At 37.5% G+C, this 20928-nt stretch overlaps 1 protein-coding gene across 4 annotated transcripts in view; it reads right to left on the bottom strand.

Moving 5' to 3' along the window:
• The window catches only part of nfat5b (nuclear factor of activated T cells 5b), a 36675-nt gene extending 15971 nt beyond the window's left edge, over nt 1-20704 (bottom strand). For 2 of the 4 annotated variants that reach the window (XM_077564806.1, XM_077564807.1), the window contains exons 1-3: nt 20558-20704; nt 20380-20483; nt 5361-5483 (exon numbers count right to left, since the gene is read on the bottom strand). In XM_077564806.1, the coding sequence (XP_077420932.1) occupies nt 5361-5483; nt 20380-20452 (196 nt within the window). In that variant the 5' untranslated portion in view covers nt 20453-20483; nt 20558-20704. Of the gene's footprint in view, nt 1-1106; nt 1170-5360; nt 5484-7552; nt 7564-20379; nt 20484-20557 lie in introns of those variants that run through there. The other 2 variants (XM_077564808.1, XM_077564809.1) reach the window with 2 other exon arrangements.
• Nucleotides 20705-20928: the final 224 nt, after the last annotated feature.

The following is a 20928-nucleotide window of genomic DNA, read 5'->3' as shown; positions in this document are numbered from 1 at the left end:
TGCTATGGACAATCCGAAAGTTACAGAAGTCCACTAGCATGCACCGCTAATGACTACCTACATCTCTCAAAAAAAAAAAAAAAAACATATTTCTCTGCTTATAAGTAGGGATGCACCTATACAGGCGTCAGTGCCGAAACTGTACATCTGTGCTCGTACTAAAAAAGTGACTTTTATAGCCACCAGAATATGTTTTCTTCGTCGACCTACTGCATTTACTAAGATAGTGCCTCCATTCAAACACTACCTAACTGAAATGCCTTGCGTTGGAAAAACAGGAAGTCTTAAAACATCAGTGATAACAAACCGTTACTCTATAAAGTGTTTAAATAAAATAAAGCACATTTTCTCTACTGTAAGATGTAATGGCATTATTAGGTAACAATACTACTTAGAAGAAAAAGAAAAAAAAGAAAAAAGGTAACAATACTACTGTATTCGGCGAAATCAAAGTCCTTGTACTCATTCTTATTCTGAAAAAAAGTGGTATTGGTACATCCCTACTTACAAGCTAATGTTATGAAAGTGATTTGGTTCATATTATTTAAGATAAAAATAGGTAAATCAAAATTATGATTTTTATAGTCATTACCAGTCACGACAATACCTAAAATTACTGTATGAAAATTTTAAAGAAGAAATGAACCTCACCACTACAATTGAGTCTATTCAGAACAATAGTATGCAATAACTCCTCGAGCCCCTCCAACTCGTACCGCCTCCCCGGTGACCCTATCACACAAGTGAAGGGGATAAAAGTAAAAAACAACTGAGTGTAGTGAGAATTAACGGTGATGATATTTTGGGTAGTGGCTATAAAAAAGAAAAGCAATTATAGCGTTAGCATTACTCAAAAATATGAAAAAAATAATATATGTATACAGTATATATAGTAATGTTCCCCTGGTTTAAATGATTTATGATCTAAAAGTGGAAATGGTTTGAAAACCCCCCAAAACAATCAAATTAGCACTAGCGAGTGATTTATTCCTCCATAAGCAAAATGTGACATGCCAGTCGTCGGCGCTTGAATTTAGGTTTAAAAATTTGTTTTGCCTGGTTGGGACTGAACGCAGCCACAGAGACAAAATAAACAAGCTTCTGACCTATGAAGCAGAGAACTGCAGACCATTTTATATGCAGACCCTCCCTGCTTCAGAGGGAACTTCCTGGAATAAAAATGAGACAGCGAATGAGCAATAAGGGCTGAAAGTGTACAGCATAAAAAAATGGTCAGGTTTCTGAAGAAACAAACACAAGATGTTTTGTTTGTTAAATTTTTTTTATTTTTTTTTTTTAAATAGAAAGAAAGAAAAAAAGTCGCTCCAGCATGCCTGCACACTGTAATTTAGAACCAATTGATGAGAATGTGTAAGAAGTGGGAAAGAGTGGGGTGAACTTGCAAGTAGGGCCGGGCAATTAATCAGAATTAAATTGTGATTTTGGCTTCTCTCGATTTTTAAAAACATTGGGTGACTAGGTAATTGTGAATGCACAACATTTTTCTTTGGACTTACAAAATAGTTCAGCCCCTATATAGTGCTCCATAATGGAATAATGTGAAGATTCGGACACGGCCAGAAGACTTCTGGGAGGCTACACATTCGGCATTGTTTGGGGAAAAAAAAACGTTTACCAATGTTTCAGGTAATTAAAAGCTTTTTAAAATCCATCCGTGTGACTGACACCTTTCTTTGCAAGTATTCCACGGCCAATAGACATTTTTCATACATTTTTTAATGGCTAAATTTAGCTGCTGTGGCTTTAAATCAGGTGCGCTTGAAATTAAAGTATGTGATTCTGCCCTTCCTGAGGATGTTTTAAACTGTTTAATGACACCCTAGTTGAAGTTCACTGTAGAACTAAACACACATTGAAAAAATAATTACATACAAGACATGCTTTGTTTAAAAAAATATTGACAGTGCTAATGCTATTGTCAGTATAAATACCATTTACATGCTAACGTGAGTTTAGCATTAACCTCCGTGAGTGATATTAATTCAAATAATGAATAGTCACACACAACAATACGCAAAAGGACATTTTCCCAATATGTGAAAAACGCGTTATATTAATAGAGTTCAAGCGCAACTTTTTTCTTGTATCGTTCCCACGCATGCATGGCACCACAGTGCCCCTAAGAGGCCAACGTGTGCACAACATAAACAGCCGGTATTTATTTTTCTTTACTATTTTTAGTATATTCTTTTTAATGTTTTTTTTTTTAACTTATTTAGTTTCTGCTTATTCTTTCAAATGATATTTACAGTTGACATTTCAAGGATTCAAGGGATTTTTTGGGGTCGTACCAAGACACATGATATGACATGCAATAAAACACCAGAAGCACCGGTAAGTCCCACGACTTACTGCAAAATTTGATTAAAAAAAATGTGATAAAGTGATAAGCGAGATGCTTATATACGGTTTGATTATGTGCAAAGATGCAATGCAGCAAAGATGTGGCTGCAGCAAAATTAAAATGCAAGAAGTTTGAATTTCACATGATATTTACAAGGTCATTTTGTGCTTGACAAAAATAATACAGTGTTCAAGAATAAAGCGTTCCACATGCAGGGATGAATGAGCATGAGACCATTATGGTAGTTTTGAGTAGTTGAGTTTTGGTAGTATTAATTGTTATCAGTCAAACTACTTTGTAATTGTGACTTTGATTAGTTTTGCCATAATCACCCAGCCTTACTTGCAGACTATAAAGAAGTAAAGCTGCTGCTGCTGCTGGCATTATAAACTGTTTGGGGTTTCATGAGTTTGCAAGTGGAGCAAACTGTTAATAGAAAAAAAGGGGTGGAGGGGCACAATAGAATACATCAACATTATTCTCAAATCATTGAACAAATATTGTTGCATGAAAGAGAGACTAGCACTGGAAACGTAATCATCATAATGTATACTGAAAAAATGTGTAATTGCAGTACTGTCTAAACAAAAAGGGGGATAATTTGCAGATTATGTTAAGGAAATACCAACAAGCATTCATGTTCTACCGCTTGTCACATTCAGTCTCACAGGACTTGCGCAAAAGTCTGAGATCATGCTTGTGAAAGCAAAACACAATTTTACTGAACATTGAATACAGTGATTGAATGAGAAATATTGTTGTTTTGATAAGGCAAATTGCTGTTTTCACTGGATCACTCAGCTATAGAAGAATGTGTGCCTATTGTTCTCTTTTCCTTTTTATTAGTCTTTCTTGGCAACTCTGCCCTAAAAAAAGCCAGAATCCAAGTCATATTTTCAAGGGACTTATTGTGTTTTAAAGTAGCAAGTTGAGAGTCATCTGTTTCCTCAAACATGAGACTATCAAAGTATCTGCAACCCCCCCCCCCCTTTTTTTTCTCACTCGTGTGCATTGCGACCTTTCTGTTTTGAGTGATTTTGGAGATCCAGTGAAGTGTTTAAACTTCGGGGGAAAAAGAACACACGATGATTTATGTTATTTGCAGGTTGTTAACATGCATGGAAAGCCCTTTACTGTAGTTCTCTGTAGAAGTAGTGTAGAATGGACTAATGGATATCTACAAACTTTGCTAAAGTAATGTAAAATGATAATGACATTGTTGATTATTTCAATTTATGCAGCACAAGTCTCACATCTTCAAATGAGATTTCTAATTATTAGCTTCTTCTTTTTTTTAACACTGTAAACCTTGGATTTGTAGAAATAGCTGCTAAGTAACCACCAAACAAGCACATAAAGTTTATAAAAACATTTAAAATCTTTAATCAAAACTTTGTTATGATAATTTTAATCTGTAAACTGCATATTCTGTCAAGTAAAACCATAACCTGTTGTATCATTACTTCTGACCACATGTGACATGTTTTTGTGGAACCCACGTATGCATGAATGCCAGAATAAAGACAAGAATGTGGGGAGTGGAGCTCCATTTTTCCCAACCACACGACCACTATTGTTTTCTGGAGTCATAGATTTTTTGCATTTGTCAAACATCATGCAGGGATGCAACATTTTCAATTCCCAAAATTTTTTTTCAGGCTGTGTTCAGAATTCACAATATAATAAGTTTGCTATTTTGTACAGCAGTGCTGTTCAATGTGCAGTAATATAGGTTATCCCCTACAGTGTATACGGTAGTATCCTCAATGTATCCCCATGATGCATCTTGTAAAGTAGTGAACACTCAATGTTGACTTGGAAAGCAATAAATTCCATGATGCATCGAGCTGATACAGAAAAAAGAAAATAACTGGCGAGGGAGCACGGAGCAGGGTGCGAGTTATATATAAACATATATAAAGTCATTATAAATATAAATATAAAAAGTACTTTGTTTGTATTGTCAAAAATACAATCCACTTAAAACATGCTAAATATGTTCATAATTTATGTGTTCAAAATGTATTACTGAAGGGTGACATTAGAGCTCAATTTAAAAATATGTTAACTTAAGGGAACTTGTTATTAAAATGTTCAGTGATGCTGCTGACCCTGGGAACTTACTGCACCTTTTGGTTTTGTTTAATATTTAAATTATTTTGAAATTTGGGGAAAACATTATTTACTGTAGAAATTAAACTATAGGGAGCTAATTCCTTGTTTAAATTAGTTTTTGTTTTTTATGCCAATATTGTCCCTTTTACTGCAAATGACAGAATAGCCATCCAAATATTCGGCCTCCTTGACTACTAATAATTGGTAAGTATTGGGCCCTGAAAAAAACGTATCAGTCTATATATAGTACAGATGCCACAAGGTGGCAAAGTTGGATTTTTGTTTTTTTTTCTTGAACGCCAATATTGTCCCGTTTACTGAAAATTATAAATTTTCGGCTTCCTTGACTACTAATACTTGGTAAGTATCGGCCCTGGAAAAAAACGTAACAGTCAGATGCCACAAGTAGGTGGCATGGAAAGGACCACAAAGCACCAACATCATCCACCTAACACATACACAATAATTGACTCATGTTACATAAACAAACGTATTCAGAAGTTAAATCTTAAAACCAACAAACTACCTTCACATGAGACTCTATATCATTAGCAAGCACACTAGCCTAAATAAAACACTGGCAAAAACTGACATAACATCACATATAGGCAAACAAATGCAAACTAGCTTTAGCCAAATGGTATTAAGTCGTGCGAATAGCGAAAATCTGTTTACAGTTACTGAATGTAATTATGAAGTGAATGAATTTGAACACAGCCAAGAATCAAAGCATCAAATTTATAACTTCAGCATAATGGAATGCAAAAGTGTTGTTTCTAATGCATGAGGCGATGTAATACCACCAAGACAGTAAATTACACGTCTTTTGTTTGAGTTAATTGTGCACAACTTGCTCAAAGAAGAAAAATAACAATCCTACCTGAAGCTAAAGCAGCTGAAGGGGGCGGGGCCTCTCCACCGCTCTTTTGGCTCATGGTTAATTGGTTCTGCTGGATGTTGGAAGAAAACTGCAGCTCTCTGGGCAGAAGGTCATACACTAAATCTGGGGATGCAAAATGTTTAACATGGGAATTAACTTATGGGCACATTCAAGCGCAAAACACTTAATAACTACAGTAGGCTATTGTTCAATTTGATCATTTCTTAATTGTCCCGGCAAAATGTTTTCATCTGTGGAAAACAACATGAATTAATAATAAACAGCTTGTACTCAGGGACGTTATAAATTTAGTTTTGTAATTTATTAATGAGCTAAGTAGCGTCACACAAGTGCCTTGTTAGTATTAGCCATTACTTGGTGCAACAAAATCCGTTATTAGAGTGTTTTAGAGATGATACTTCTTTACTGCATATTTAAGGCTAAGTAAGCTATGTCTGCTAATGGAAGCAGCAGGTGTTGTTTTTCAAAATAAAAGAATGCAGGAAATGATAAGTGAGGCAGGGAGCCTACCCCGTTTTTTTGTTTTTACACTTATTGGTTTATTTGTATGAATTTTTGAGGTTTTTTTTTTTTTTTTACTTTTCCAATGTGATTATAATGGTCGTTGATTATGCGCAGATTCCCACAATTTGCAGGCCAACCTGGTCCCGATTCCCCACAAAAAGTGTGTGATAACTGCATATATTTCCTTTATTGTGGTTCTTCATTTACATTGAAAAAGAACATTGGTCTTTTCACCTTCCTGATACATTGTGTTCATTTAATTCATGTCAAAATGGAAACATCTTTTTTTGGCTAGTAGTTTCATTGTTTAAAATGAAAATTTGACATTTTGCTTCAAATATTACGCTATCATCGCATGTGTCCTGACCAACCTCGATAACTCACTGAGGGGGAAACAGAATTGTAGCGCTGCTCCAAATTAGGATTGTTCTCGAAGTGTTATCATAAGCAAACCTTTCTGAAACAATAAGTTACAGAGAGCTAAGATAATAATGTCTGTGAAGATGTCCGCTTCAGTCCAGTGAAATGATATCAAACGCGTATCAAAAATGTCAAAGCAACTGAGGCGCATGAACAAAAACAGGTCTTGATACAGCACAGGGCTGCCCACACTTTTCCCTGTCCATTCTCTGCCTTGGGTCAACACATTTACTAGTAGCCTGATTCATCATCCAAATATTATGGTGTGAACCAAGAGCAGCCATTAAAGTTGGCCGACTCTCTTCTCTTTGCCAACTGCTGGCTTTAATTACTTGCAGCTGAGCCCTGCGGTTTGGTGTATATGTCAGGTACTTAAACTCTTCCATTGTTAGATCTCGCCGGGTATACTGTACAAAACCCAAAACCGGGACGTACTGAAAGCAGCCTGTGCTACATCATTGCAAAAGCCCTTTAGTCTCTTACAGCTCAGAGCAGATGAGCAGGGAATGCTGATTCCCACAACTCTGAACTTCATACAGTATATTCAGAGATCGAATGTTTTTCCCAAGCTCACATACATAAACACTCCCCTCAAGTCTGCATCTTTGTTTAAAGCTCTCTTCTTCTTGGGGCTCAACTCGCAGTCTGCACATGCAGAAACATGTGCTCCAAGTGGGCAGCCCTTCCTGTAAACACATTGCCAACCGCACAGGCAGAAAATATGTACACTTCCCTCCACTCGCTGGTCTCGCATCACTAGCTGGACTGTCTAAAGTGTTTCCACAAGTCCTGGATGTTTTGAGCGAGTTCTGGCTGAATATTTGTTTCCTTGTAAAAGCAGACAGAGTGCAATTCTTCATTCGCACGTGACAAAAACACTTTTTTACGTCAACTGTATAAACAACAACAAACCACAGCACTTTATGCTTGAACTTAATTGTAGTGATGTTACTGTATGTACACTTCCCACCACGGAATACCACGACTGTATTCTTCATCACAAGAGTTTATACTCACTTAACAGATTTAGATAGGCTTGTTGCTCATGTAGGTAAAATCAGATATTTGCGTCGTCTTTGCTTCAACAAGCATAGTTCGCATTGCACTCTGGTGCCACTAATATTATTAACACTGAATAATATAGGCAAGTATTGCTCGTCATTATTTCACCATCGTACCTTGTGTCATGCTGAGTTATGGTAAGACGTGCGGGATGAAAAAAAACAAACGCAAAAAAAAAAACTCACCATGTGACTGGCAGGACACACTCCCATTCATTCCGTTCACATTCCTGCTGCTTGCTCTTACTAGCCCGACACCAAGGGTGTGGCACGTTTTTGGGGGGCTGATTAAAAGCCCTCCTCCACTCCACCTACCCCTCGCTCTCTCCCCTGGCTAGTATGCAATATACCTAACAGGTTAGCACGAATACTGTCAAGCAGAAACACAGCCATTTGTTGTTGTTGTTTTTCGATTTACCTTTTGGTGTCTTGCCTAATTTGTAAAGTGATTAGAAGATCACTGTGTCAATACGTTGGGGCTGGTGTTTGCAGCAAAGCTTGTGCAACAACCCTGAAATGTTTACAGCCAAGCCTACATGATGGCTGCCAGGGGCTCCATAGCAACACATATCACAGGACAAGTTGAAATCAATCTGGTAAGGGAACTGAATGCAATAATTCATCTGAAGAAACAGAACAAAGCAAAAAAAATAAACAATTTGTAAAATCTCCCTTCAAAAAATCTTTTAGGGACACGACCGCATGACTAAAAATATAACAACTTTGATACACTGTTCAAGATTAATTTGTGTAATTTTCCAAGATTCCCTGTAATCAAGTTACAATCTATTCTTTATTCTGGTTTAATTTAACTATTTTAAATGTTGATCGTTAATTTCCTACAAGCAATTAATGAAGTCTATTAGTGGGTTCATCCAGTCGTCTAACCATTCATCATCAGGTGGCATCTCGGAGGAATTAGCATAGGAACCCTTAATGTAACTCAACACTAAATCAATCGTCTCAAGCAGTTATACAGTGAAATACATTGCACAAGTATTGCATTGTTCCAAAAAACAACCATAAAAGATGGTTTTATTAACACCACAAAGTACACCCGAGTTGTGTACTCAAAATAGGCATGCAGTATAATAATACAGGTTGGCTGCGCTTGGCTGGCGACCAGTCCAGGGTGTGGCTCTGCCACTACTCAACTCACCCTCAACCTTAGTTAGGTTAAGCATTATGGATAATAACTAAAGGAATGTTTGGCGGCTTTCAAAAGTGGCTGTGCATTGATCGAAATATTTCCCTTTTGAATGTTGATCAGCTGTCATGGAGAAACAACGCTTGTGTTAATGGAAGTGCACTAACGAAACATTTGGAAAACAAGTCTTCACGTCATGTTTCGGTTCTCTGAGGTTGGGTTTTTGTTTGATTTTGGGTGTTTTCTTGTTTGTGTGTTCAGCGTTCCTTGTTTTCCCCCTTGTCTCGTTATGTGTAACCACGTCCGCCTGTGTGTGTTTTCCCCTCCCCGTGTGGTCAACCAATCAGTGTCCTCAGACACCTGCGTCTTCCCCAGGTGTGTCTTGTCAAGTAATTAGCAGAGAAGTATTTAGTTTGGGGGGTTTGTCCAGTCAGTGTAAGTGCATTATCGATGTTATGTGTGGTAGAAGTTTGTGTGTCTTAGCTCGTCACAGCCGAGCCTTCATCATAGCCACAGCCACTGCCAAGTCATGGCAAGTTCAGTCCAGTCACGGCGACCAGTCCAGTCACGTCCTGTCCAGTCATAGTTGTCTGCTTACCTTCTTAGCTTCCTTAAGCTCCATGTATTGCACTTGATTCCTGTCTCACTAACGTACTTCCCTACATTTGGGTCCACCATCCCTCAACCACTCACGTCCACCACAACCACTCCAGTCAAGGAGTTAAAAAAAAAAAAGCACACAAAAAAAAGTTTCCTTTTTTTTGTCTTTGTGAGTGTTAAGTTGGTCCTTCAATTATTGTCATCTGTGGTTTGTTTTCTTTTTATTGGAAAAATAAACCTAAAGTTTAAAAAAGACAACAGAACAAAAACAGCTGTATACGAAAAATACAAAAAACTAGAAAAATCACACAAATTAATTTACACTTTTAATGCTTTGTGGCATCAACAATCAATATGTCAAACATTCTTTGGCAAAAGGTAAATGAGATCAGTGACAATTGATTACCATCATGCTTCAAATGCTTCCCCTATGAAGAAATACATACCATCCAACACAAGGAAGCAAAGCCACATACATTAAATTAGTGGCAGGATGTTTGTTACACGCACGTACACTATGTTGACTAAATGTGACACAAAGGAGTGTCAAACTACGACAATAACAAAAACTAGTTAGGCAGGCACAACACTGTACGTAGTATGTACAGTATGTGTAGTAGTCCATCCAGCCATCCATCTACTTTCTATACAGCTTATCATATTCTGGATCAACTTTGGTCACCAGCGATTCAGACTTTGAATCGGAAACAAAATCGGAGCTTGATAGTCAGCCAGTTGCGTGACAGTTCAGTTGATTTCAGCCATATTGCTCGGAGTGGCCAAAGAACAGTCGAGTGGCATCTCAACTAAGGTGCAAGAAGTAAGCAAAACTTAAAAATCGTCTCGGTCCATCCTTATACCAAAAGATATTCAGAAAATTAGGAGCTATGTGAAACAACAGCAAGCGCAACATGAAAGCTGGACATCAGAAAGCAGCGGAATTCAAACTATTTACAGAAAGCAACATACGCACTCATGTCGGTTCAACAAAAAATGCCACCCTCACACACACACACACACACCTCTCTAGAACAGGCTGAATATCTACACAACCCTACTACTGGTATCAGTCCTATCAGAAAATGTCAAGCAAGCAGCCACAGTGTAATAGAACGAATGAAAAACGGAATCTTGCGTCTGATTCACAGGAAAGAGATGCTGAAGAAACAGGAAAAGACTTTAGCAACAAAAGGCACGGATACGCCAACATCATGACGTCATCAAGACACGATGCAAACTCATTAATTGAGTCAACATTGTTGTGAAACGGAATGCAAAAGATGTACGCAGCTAGCAAGTAATAGCATGTATTCAATGTAAATGACTTTAGGCCAAATAGTCATACGTGACAAATAAAATAAAAGCTTGCTGATATGTGTACAGTCATGGCCGAAAGTTCTGAGAATGACACAAACTATTGGTTTTCACAAACTTTGCTGCTTCAGTATTTTTAGATCTTTTTGTTAGCTGTTACTGAAATATAATTACAATCATTTCACAAGTGTCAAAGGCTTTTATTGACAAGGAAATGGAATTTATGCAAAGTGTCAATATTTGCAGCGTCGACCCTTTTTTTCAAGACCTCTGCGATTTGCCCTGGTATGCTGTCAATTCACTTCTGGGCCACATCTTGACTGATGGCAGTCCATTCTTGCGTAATCAATACTTGGAGTTGGTCAGAATTTGTCGGTTTTTGTTTGTCCACCGGCCTCTTGAGGTTTGACCACAAATTCTCAATGGGATTAAGGTTTGGGGAGTTTCCTGGCCATGAACCCAAAATGTTGATGTTGCTCTGTTATGGCAAGATGCTGGAAAATAAATTGTTCGTCACAAAACTGTTTATGGATGATTGGGAGAAGTTTGCTCTCGAAGGATATTTTGGTACCATTCTTTATTAATGGCTGTTTTTAGGCAAAATTGTGAGCAACCCCAAACATGAATTGGTGGCCCCCCGATCCCGCAACCGAATCCACTTTAGGAAACGGTCCTTGCGTTTGCTGGACTTTCTTTTTTTTTTTTTGGACTTTCTTTGGCGCCATGAAGCCTTCTCCACTGCAATTGAACCTCTCTCCTTGAAGTTCTTGATGGTCCGATAAATGGCAAACGTGGACTGATCACTGTGCATAACATTTTGGAGTGCATTCAAATTGCCATCATCAAAAATTAGGCAGTGGATTTTGTGAAAATGTATATTTGTGTCATTCTCAAAACTTTTGGCCACGACTGTATACATGCAAGTCAAAATAACTCAGACCTGTTCCTCGCATGGCATCAGTAAAAGGCTAAAAATGAGAATTTTTGACCAGCGGCTTTTAGTGCACTCCGTAATTTGATTTACTGAAATCGTTCCAAATAGATTTTGGTTTTGACACGACAATAGACTGGGGGAAAAAACAACTTGTGGCGTAGAGAATTAATGCTTGAAAACGTCAACAACAGATTTGAGAAGCAGATTTTCTGGTTCACAATAAAAACAGAGCAAAGTGGAAATTAAAACAACATAAAAATGGGTAGTAACTAACAAGTGAACATTTAGATCACAGTAGGACGATCATATTCAATCCTAAGGCACTCTGGAAGTCACAAGAGAAGAGTGAGAATTCCAGTCTATAGAAACATAAAATAGTAAGTGAGACGCCATCTCAAAACAATCACAACCTTGAGGCAACAGCAGAGAGATCAGATTTGCCGCTCAAACAGGCACCAAAAGCCTGGTGAACTTGAAAGAGATGGACATAAATATTATCTCGCTTTCTCGCTTAACTTGAAAGAAACAGCTGTGACAAACTGCTATGTGTACATAAATAAATAAGCAAACATTTATTTCGAATTAAAATACACGTTTACAAACCGTTTTTTGTGACGTTACAAAATTAGACATCTGTCATTTGTACTTGCTCACAATAATAAAATGATGTAGTTATTACAGGTGGTAACACAAGCAACCTGACTGAATGTAAAATGTAGTCATCATGAGACAAACATACAATATAATAGGGGTGCTTAAAAAAATCGATTCGGCAATATATCGTGATTCGATATGCGGTCGAATCGATTTTTAAACATCAATTTTTTTGTGGGAATATTCAAAAAAACGTCTTACTTAGGGTTAGAATGTTATATTAATGGAACACATAATATTTTATTTCAATGCTGTTCAAACATGAAACAGATAGCAACAGATTGTTTGTTATATACGGTGGCTCACAGTTAGCCTAATTTATAGATTTGTATCGGGATTAATCGGTATTGAATCAAATCGTGACCTATGAATCGTGATACGAATCGAATCGCCAGGTACTAGGCAATTCCCACCCCTACAATATAATATGTTATAAAACAATATTTAGTTAACAATGAACAAAAATGGTGAAAAACAGTCTGGTAAAACCTCAATATTGTTTTAGGCCGGATCGTAATCTAATTGTCCCATATCAACTACCAGATTAGCTATGAAACTAAACTAGATCATGTAGGTTAGTGTGTAACCGGTGGCGGCCATCTCGGGAATCGAACCCACTGCATGAGCAAGTCTCCGGCGTACGAGCGCAGCGTGATTCCTGTGAGCTAAAATTCCACTGTCACAGCTTATTTCCAAAATATTTTATTTAAAAAATAAATAAATAACCCACTTAACACATTTCATTGTGGCTGTTCAGTTCAAACTTCTGCTATTATTAATGAAATGGCTGTTATTAATGATCATTTTCCAACATTGCTATACCTCCATTGTATGTCTGCTTCAGGTTTGAGGCTTGTCAAATTGCCTATAGCGCAGCAGTGTACAAAATAGCAATGCAAACGCATTCTTTGGTCCTTACTCAAGTCTCCTGACGGCCTCACGACTCTGGCTGGAAGTGTTCGGTTTAGGTGAACGGTATGGGATTTTTTAATAGGTTTTAGGTGAACTAATGAATACACACACACTCACACGCACACTCACACGTACACGTACAAAAAGGAAAAAAAAGGAAAAAAGAGAGCAATGATGATGACATGTCAAATCGGTAAAATTACCAAATGAACAATACTGAGCTCTCCAGGAATGAAAAAAAAAAAAAAGCAATGAAAACGCATTATATAAATTGTTGGTTCCCTATTGTTATTGTGCTGACACAATTGGAATTTGCTTTCATAGCATTCATAATATGTGTGATTCCATCCCAGATATGTCCTGCGCTGCACTTTTCCATGTCCAACCGCAAAGTTGGCTCTATTTTGTACCTCAATAACTGGTAGAGGATTTTGAAATATATTGTTTTGGTTGATAACTACAAAGTGTTCAATTGGGCTGTGTGCAAATCGGTGGTGACTCAAGTAGAGGAGCGAATCAGAATAAAAAAATTATTTTCAGATATGAGTCAGAACGGGTCATATTTGGGTGCCAATACATCTCAGTACGAGTGACGTATCGTAGCGTTGCAGAATGAAATTCTTCAATGACAACAAAAAGGATTATTGTTGGACGCAACCATGTCAAAACAACAATGCTTAACTATTCTAAACGCTAAACTCATTTTAAACTAAAAAGGAAAATCTTTTCGCAGGCTGACGAGACTGATCAGTTTTCAAAAAAAAAGTGAATATGAGGATTGGTAAAGCGCTTTGGACAACATATGACATAAAGCACTATATAAATGGACTCAATTTGCACCTACTCAGAATTATATTTTATATAATCCTATTCACTAGTTCCAGTTTATAGATTAATGGTATTTCCATCACAAATACAAATTATTATTCATTTCAATGAAGGTAAGAAAAACACCAGTCCTGGTACTTTTCTGACACCTCGTCCAAGTTTTTTTGAAAGTGGGACAGTGCCCTCATACGCCCCCCCGCCCCCTCCCCTGCCTTGTTTTTAAAAACACAAACAGGATTATATTGATAGTTATCGCCTTACAAGTACTCTACTTTCAACTGCTACGACTTTTACTGCTATGCCCACAAGGCTGTTAGATCACATCTCGCCTGGCTGCCTGCTGAGTTGACACAGAAAAAAAAAAAAAGGAAAGATGGAAAAAAAAGGGTATTGAAAAATGGCAAGTATCTATCACTGCAAAGCAATTGGTTTCATTTCTACCAACGTTAATATCAAATAGGCGTACAAATGAGGTCAAGGTGAAAATAAACGATTAACTGTCCTCTGGCTCAGCATCAACCCAAAAAAAAATCTGATTTCCGATTTTAATCAATTTTTTCCTCTTTCTGAAAAATAAAAACAAATAACAATGGCACTATTTAAAATGTTGAAAAATAAACACAATCCTAATACATTTTAAGGACAATAACAAGCATTCTCTTTGGGATTAATATGTTCAACACTCCCATCCAAAATTAACTTTTATCAAATCAATGTGACCTAAAAAAGACAATTAATCCATTTTAATTCCCCATCCCTAACATATGAATAAAATGGTTGTTTTTCTTTTTCTTTGACTGTTTGCCCTACATATACAAATTCCAAAAGATCTTCAACAGGGGTAAGAACTACAAGGAGACGATAATCCCGGAAGTTTACATCAAGCAGACTTCAGCGTGTCCCAATTCTTTTGTCAAAGGCCAAAAATAGAGCAGAATTAAGCCAAGCTCACTTTATTTGCACAATTTGTCTTATACATTAATATTAGTTTTTTAGGGGTATGACAAAAAATCGATTCTCATTTCGTACGACGTACGATCAATTTTAAATGTCCCAAAATCGATTTTATTTAAATTATTTTATACTATCTTGCCTTTGTCTGTGTGTGCCTTTATTTGGAGCGCCGTTCATGTTGTACCCGGTTTGGCCACTTAGGGGCAGTGTGGTTCCACGCGGTCTAATACACTGTTAAGTTGTAGCCACATTAGAGAGTAGAAGGAAAAAGTCACAATCAAGTTATTCCAATAAAAGTTTGGGTTTCTTTTTCAGCGTAATAGGGGTGGGAATCTTTGAATGTCTCACGATTCGATTCCGATTTTTGGGTCCGTGATTCGATTCAGAATCGATTTTCGATTAAGAGCCGTTCTTTTGAGTGATAAAAGTGCCGCGAGTCGCGCGCTAATTAGCATTAGCGAGTCAGACTGGAGTAGATCATTACAATTCCTTCCACATTTATAGATTGAAGCAAAAATCACTGTCAGTCAAATAATTTTGAATTATTTTTGATCAAAGCAAAAATCATTGTCAATCAAATAATTTGGAATGATTTTTGATTCAATCTATAGATGTGGAAGGAATTGTAATGATCTACTCCAGTCTGACTCGCTAATGCTAATTAGCGCGCTACTCGCGGCACTTTTATCACTCAAAAGAACGGCTCGTAATCGAAAATCGATTCTGAATCGAATCGCAGACCCAAAAATCGGAATTGAATCGTGAGACATTCAAAGATTCCCACCCCTATTATTTTTCCACTTCATTGACAGTACTAAATTGGAGGCAGTTCATTTTTCATACTTTTATCACAGTGAAAGTTACAATTTTTACTAGTAATTATATTTCTAATTTATGTTTTTCACAGAATCACTACGAGGGAAAATGTTTTTAAAAAAATCACATATTTATTATTGTGAAAGTGTTGATCCAAAATTATTATTATTTATTATTACTTAGATGCTAATCTCACAGCTGCTCTGGGTTTTTCACAGCCGATTGACAAATCCAATGTCATATGATAGGAACATTTATCCATAATGGGACATAAACTTAAGTTATGCATATTGAAAATGTCCATGTCAGCTTACTCAGGGCTGGTTACAAATGACATCCAACACTACTCAACATAAGTTGAACCTTGGAGGAGGAGGAGTTGACATAGATGCGACACATTCAAAGCAACACTTTCCATCAAAACAAATGAAGTTCAAAGGAAAATAACGTGATTATGTGCCGAAGCAAGTCGGCTTCATTCACATCACAAACATCGTGCAGCTGGTGGAGCTGGAGAAAATGGACAACACCTAAGGCACAATTCCGGACCACCAGCTCAAATTGGAGTCTGGTGATGGCCTAATTTAGTTGTCATAAAACTTTTTTTTATAAAATTGGATACACTTTGACAGTGGAACCTCGACATTGGAAATGTTGTATAATTTGAAAACCAATCAAACTTCCCTGGAAAAATATCCCTGGAAAAATAAAATTAAAATCATATGCCCTTCTTTTTACACATTTAATGGTTGTTAAAAAAAATGTGATGCATGAGGTCTTTTATGAAGGCCTTCCTCATTCATCACTAAATTACGGATGTTTTATTGCTTGAATGTGGTTAATTTTTAACATTTGTGTGGCTGTTAAGAATGTAAAGACATTATTTAAAGTCATCCCCCAAAAATTCTTCACAATAATATGTTCTATGCAGCCCCACTAGTCTAAATGCGGCATTCTGATTAATACTGCGTTAGTGAAATATGAGTTAAGCAGCTTTTTATCAATATTAGAAGGCGGCCATTTTGCCACTTACTGTTGAGTGACAATGACATCACAGTTGCCCCAAAAGGTAAGCTGTGATTGGCTGAGCCCTGAACAACTGCGATGTCATTTTCAACTGGGCGATATGGCCAGAAAATAAAATCTCGATTTTTACAGACATTCAGGACGATTACGATTTTAATAGATTTTGATCTAATAAACCCAACAAACGTTTATTTAAAGGTTTCATTTATTCAAAAATAATTCCTGTGCAAAATGTTCAGACAAAAATAATGTATACTGGCTCTAAATTAGTTTTAACATAAACTTAACATTCATATTTTTTTTCTTAAATGCCACAATTAAGTAGTTGGTAGCTATTGTAAGTAAACATGTCTTGTTAACCACCCATCCAGCATTTTGCCACAAAATTACAACTTAGAAAAACATTTGAATGTAACAGAACATAAGAACAACAGCTTTTAATAATCCAAAAGACAAAATTCGATTTCACGATTTAGCAAATTTTCAACGATTCGGTTTTTAAAATGACGATGTATCGAATTAATTTGATTTATTGCCCAGCCTTAAGCCGGACGATTAAATATCTCAGCAAAAATATGCGGATTTTTCGGCCTAATGCTACATTCACACCAATAGCGGAGAGGCGTTTCCGGCGAGCATTTCGCTACTTCGCCCATTTCGTCAGCAATTGAACTTTTGCCGCCATCGGTGCCAAAAGCCAATCGGTGTCACCAAACACGCCACACAGCAGACAGAACACAGGAAGTGTTTGTGTGCGGAACGTTGTAGCATAGCAATGGAGGATAGCTTGATCGTGGCGGTTTTCAGGCACCCGGAGCCGTATGACACGGTAAGCTACGTGTACCGGGACAAAAAGGAGATTGCTTGGAGGAAGTAACATGGAGGTTGGATTATCTGGTGAGTTTGTTTAATTGTCGAAGTGTGAAGCAAGCTAGCAATGCTACAATCAAGTTAGCACCACCAACCGAAGCGGAAATCCCTCCTCTTCCTTTTGCGGGCGCGCGAGACCAGCGTAGCATCGCGATATTTTCAGTTCGGTGTGAATTCAGCATAAGCGTTACATTTTAACAGTATCCAAGGTCAATTAGCATTAGCAAAGGGACTGCGTTCGACCTTTAAAGTGTCCTTTGTATCGTACCTATTGTCCAAGCGTGTCCATAACAGGTTCATCCACTCGTATATTGAAACATGCGGCTGAAACAAAGCCACAAACAAGTGTGCAGTAAATACCAGAGCAGGTGATATTTTGACCCGAATGAGATTTCTCTTTTTACTAGAGTTTGTTTAAAGTCAATGATTACATCAATGAGATTCAAAAGAAGGTCAAGATGGTGAACAATCCCCCACCACACTTTCTTTGGCATAAAACATTGCCGGTACGACTTCAAACCAAGCATTTTACTCAAGGACGAATCTCATTCTGATTCACATTGAGAAAATACAAAGTATGCAACCATCTCAGCCTGTACTGGAGTGAAAGTCAGTTTAGGCTCATATGGTTTTCACGTGCCAGTCTGTTAAGACGAGGGCATGTTACAGAAAGTCATGTTTGTCGAAGCACACCACAGTGTCATACACGGCACTAATGTTTCTTAAGCAAACTAAATTCAGATGGCTAGTTATCAGATTGATGGCAGACATACAGAGTCATTGTAAAATGTGAGGCCAAATCTGATGATTTACCACAATTAGTTTTTTTTTTTTTTCAACATCAGATATCAACAACTTTTCTAGGAAATCAAGTATTTCGAAGCACATGCCTGCCAGTTTACTTAACACAGCAAAGTCAATATTAAGACAGCAATTTAAGCCCGGGTTTACACACGCACTGCGCGGCCAGCCCTTTAATGATTGACCAGCCTTTGCTTGGGTGTCAATATAAGAAAACTATTTAGAGATAGTTGCTCTCGCAATCGAGAACTTCACAGAACACATGGAAAGCTGGGATGTTTAAACATTTACTGAGGAAGGTGTTTTAGATGTCCATTATGTTGACAAAATGTTGCAGTTAGGGCTCCAAAGCTATATATTTTTGATTATTATTAGGAGCAAAATGGCCCCTGACATGACATTTTAGGGGCACACGTAGAAAATTTCAAGTCAACTTTCAAATATTCACTCCAATCATTTTCATTCTATTCCTGAAAAATGCAAGATTTTTTTCAGCAACAAAAAAATATTCAAGAATATATTTTTCAAATAATCATCAAATTCGCTAGTCGCTCAGACGCGACTTGGTGAAACATTTATATGCACTTTTCTCAATTTTAGGAGCAAAATGCCACCATTTAGGGACAGTATGGAGCCCTGTTGCAGAATACTATCTTGGTATTCATCTGGGTAAAAATTACTCAATCAAATAGGTGTGGCATCCAAAAAGGCTTCAAACTAATTGTCGGCCTTCGCCCTTTTTGCAGTTGTTCAAGCGGCTTTTCATAAAACATTTTAAAACCATCCATGCTCTTCGTTTCATGCAGGCAAAACTACTGCTGGGTATTTTGGCACCACTAGTAGAGCAGAGGACGAGGCATGCACTACTATTTGCGCATTGTAGTGTTTTAATAATGTACGAGTAGGCTAAAAATAGCATTGGTATTGGGCAAGGTTATTTATATGGGAACAAAATAACTAAAAGTAAAATTGAAGAGACATTTTCATAAATGAAATAAAACAAAAGAGTGTTTTTAAAAAAAAAAAATCAAGAACTAACTGAAAGTACATTTTACGTTTCTAAAACGAACTAAATTTAAGTAAATTTGTAGCAGAAATGTCATTTGTTTTTGTCTTTGTCAACTAATTTCATAAATGAGCTTCCGTTTTGTTTTTAAATGCATTTATTTCAGATTAGTGTATAGCCGCAAGGAAAGAATGGTAAACCATCATTTGGGAATTGTACTTAACTTTATTACGATAAACTTTTTCACCTTTTTTTTTTTATTTGAACATGACAAATGCTCCATTTATTTAAAAAAAAAAAAAAACTAACACTAAACAAACAAAACTCAAATGAAGCATTTTTTCCATTAAAAAGTCACTAAACGATTTTGAAAAAAAAAAGTCAAAATGAAAAAAAAAGTCATAAAAAAAATCCAAGACTATTACAACCCTGATAGTAGGAAAAACATCTTACTAGTAAGTGCAGCTATCAAATAGGTTTAGAATTGATAGTCCTACCAATTACCCTATCAATTAACCAGATAAAAAATATATATTTTGCAATATTAAACAAAAGTTTGATGTGAAAAACTGGTATTATCATTGTCCATTTGGAGTCACCTTCCTCACATTACACACAGTAATATATGTGACGTTGAGTGTGTGTGGTTTTATGTGCAAAATATTAACTAGTTAACTATTTCATCATTATAGCACGTATTAGTAGTAAACAGCTGTCATCTAGGACAACTACTCATCACTACGAGTGAGACAAAACTGTGCACAAGTTGACAACTGCTTGCTCCTTGCATTCGAGATCGTCCAAACTAGTTGTTAACATTTAGCATAACACTAGCAGCATTTCACTTAAAGAACTAGTGCCACAAGTTGCAATATGCAATAGTACACTAGTGGAAAATACATCACTAGTTAAAGCCGATCTACTATCGTAGAAATGAACACAAGTGCTGCGAATTGTTAACCTACCTGGGGGCTTGTTTAGGCCCCCATGCCGATCACACGCTTATGTTTATGGGTCAACCCGTGTCCAAACCGCATTGCTTTTCAGTCAAATAACCCTAAACTGGTTTGACCGGTGTGAGGTGGGCTTTACCACTACAGGTGTCAAGCCCAAAAAAGTCAACAGTAAAGCGTGGCGAGAGTTGTTGTTACCTTTGGAGCAAATGGATCCGGGCAAACTGAGGTCGAGCTCCCCGCTGAAAAGCGCAACGAAGTCAGAGGGCATCGCAATCCCTCAAGAGGGCGGAAGCCAGGCACTGTAGGGCAAAGTGACGTCACGGCACGCTCTCCACTGACCGATGGCGATGAAAAAGAGAGGAGGGGGGATTACCAAAAAAAGTGTCCCAACTTGTGTTCACGCCGCCGCGCCCACGTCTTTCCAGCTTGCCAAACGTGTCCAGTGTTTTTGTGTCTGTCTGCCCTCTCACTCGTCGGGACTCCAGATTACACTCACACACCGTCGCACTCACCCTCTTCTCCGCCCCCTTGGTCCGCCCTCCCAAGCCACAAGGACAACCGTGCCATTGGCAACGGGAGCCACGCCCACGCAGGTGACGCAATACGTCACACCGCCAACAGACACTTCATTAGGTACACTTGCGCAACTGGCTCCAGGTGGCGGAGTGGTACCGTCACCATGTTAGTATGTGTGCGTGTTAGTGTGTTTGTGTGAGTGTGTGAAAAAACAAACACTTGCGCAAC

This window comes from Vanacampus margaritifer, chromosome 4, assembly GCF_051991255.1.
Source record: "Vanacampus margaritifer isolate UIUO_Vmar chromosome 4, RoL_Vmar_1.0, whole genome shotgun sequence".
Taxonomy (NCBI): domain Eukaryota; kingdom Metazoa; phylum Chordata; class Actinopteri; order Syngnathiformes; family Syngnathidae; genus Vanacampus; species Vanacampus margaritifer.
This window is presented reverse-complemented; position numbering and strand designations above follow the sequence as displayed.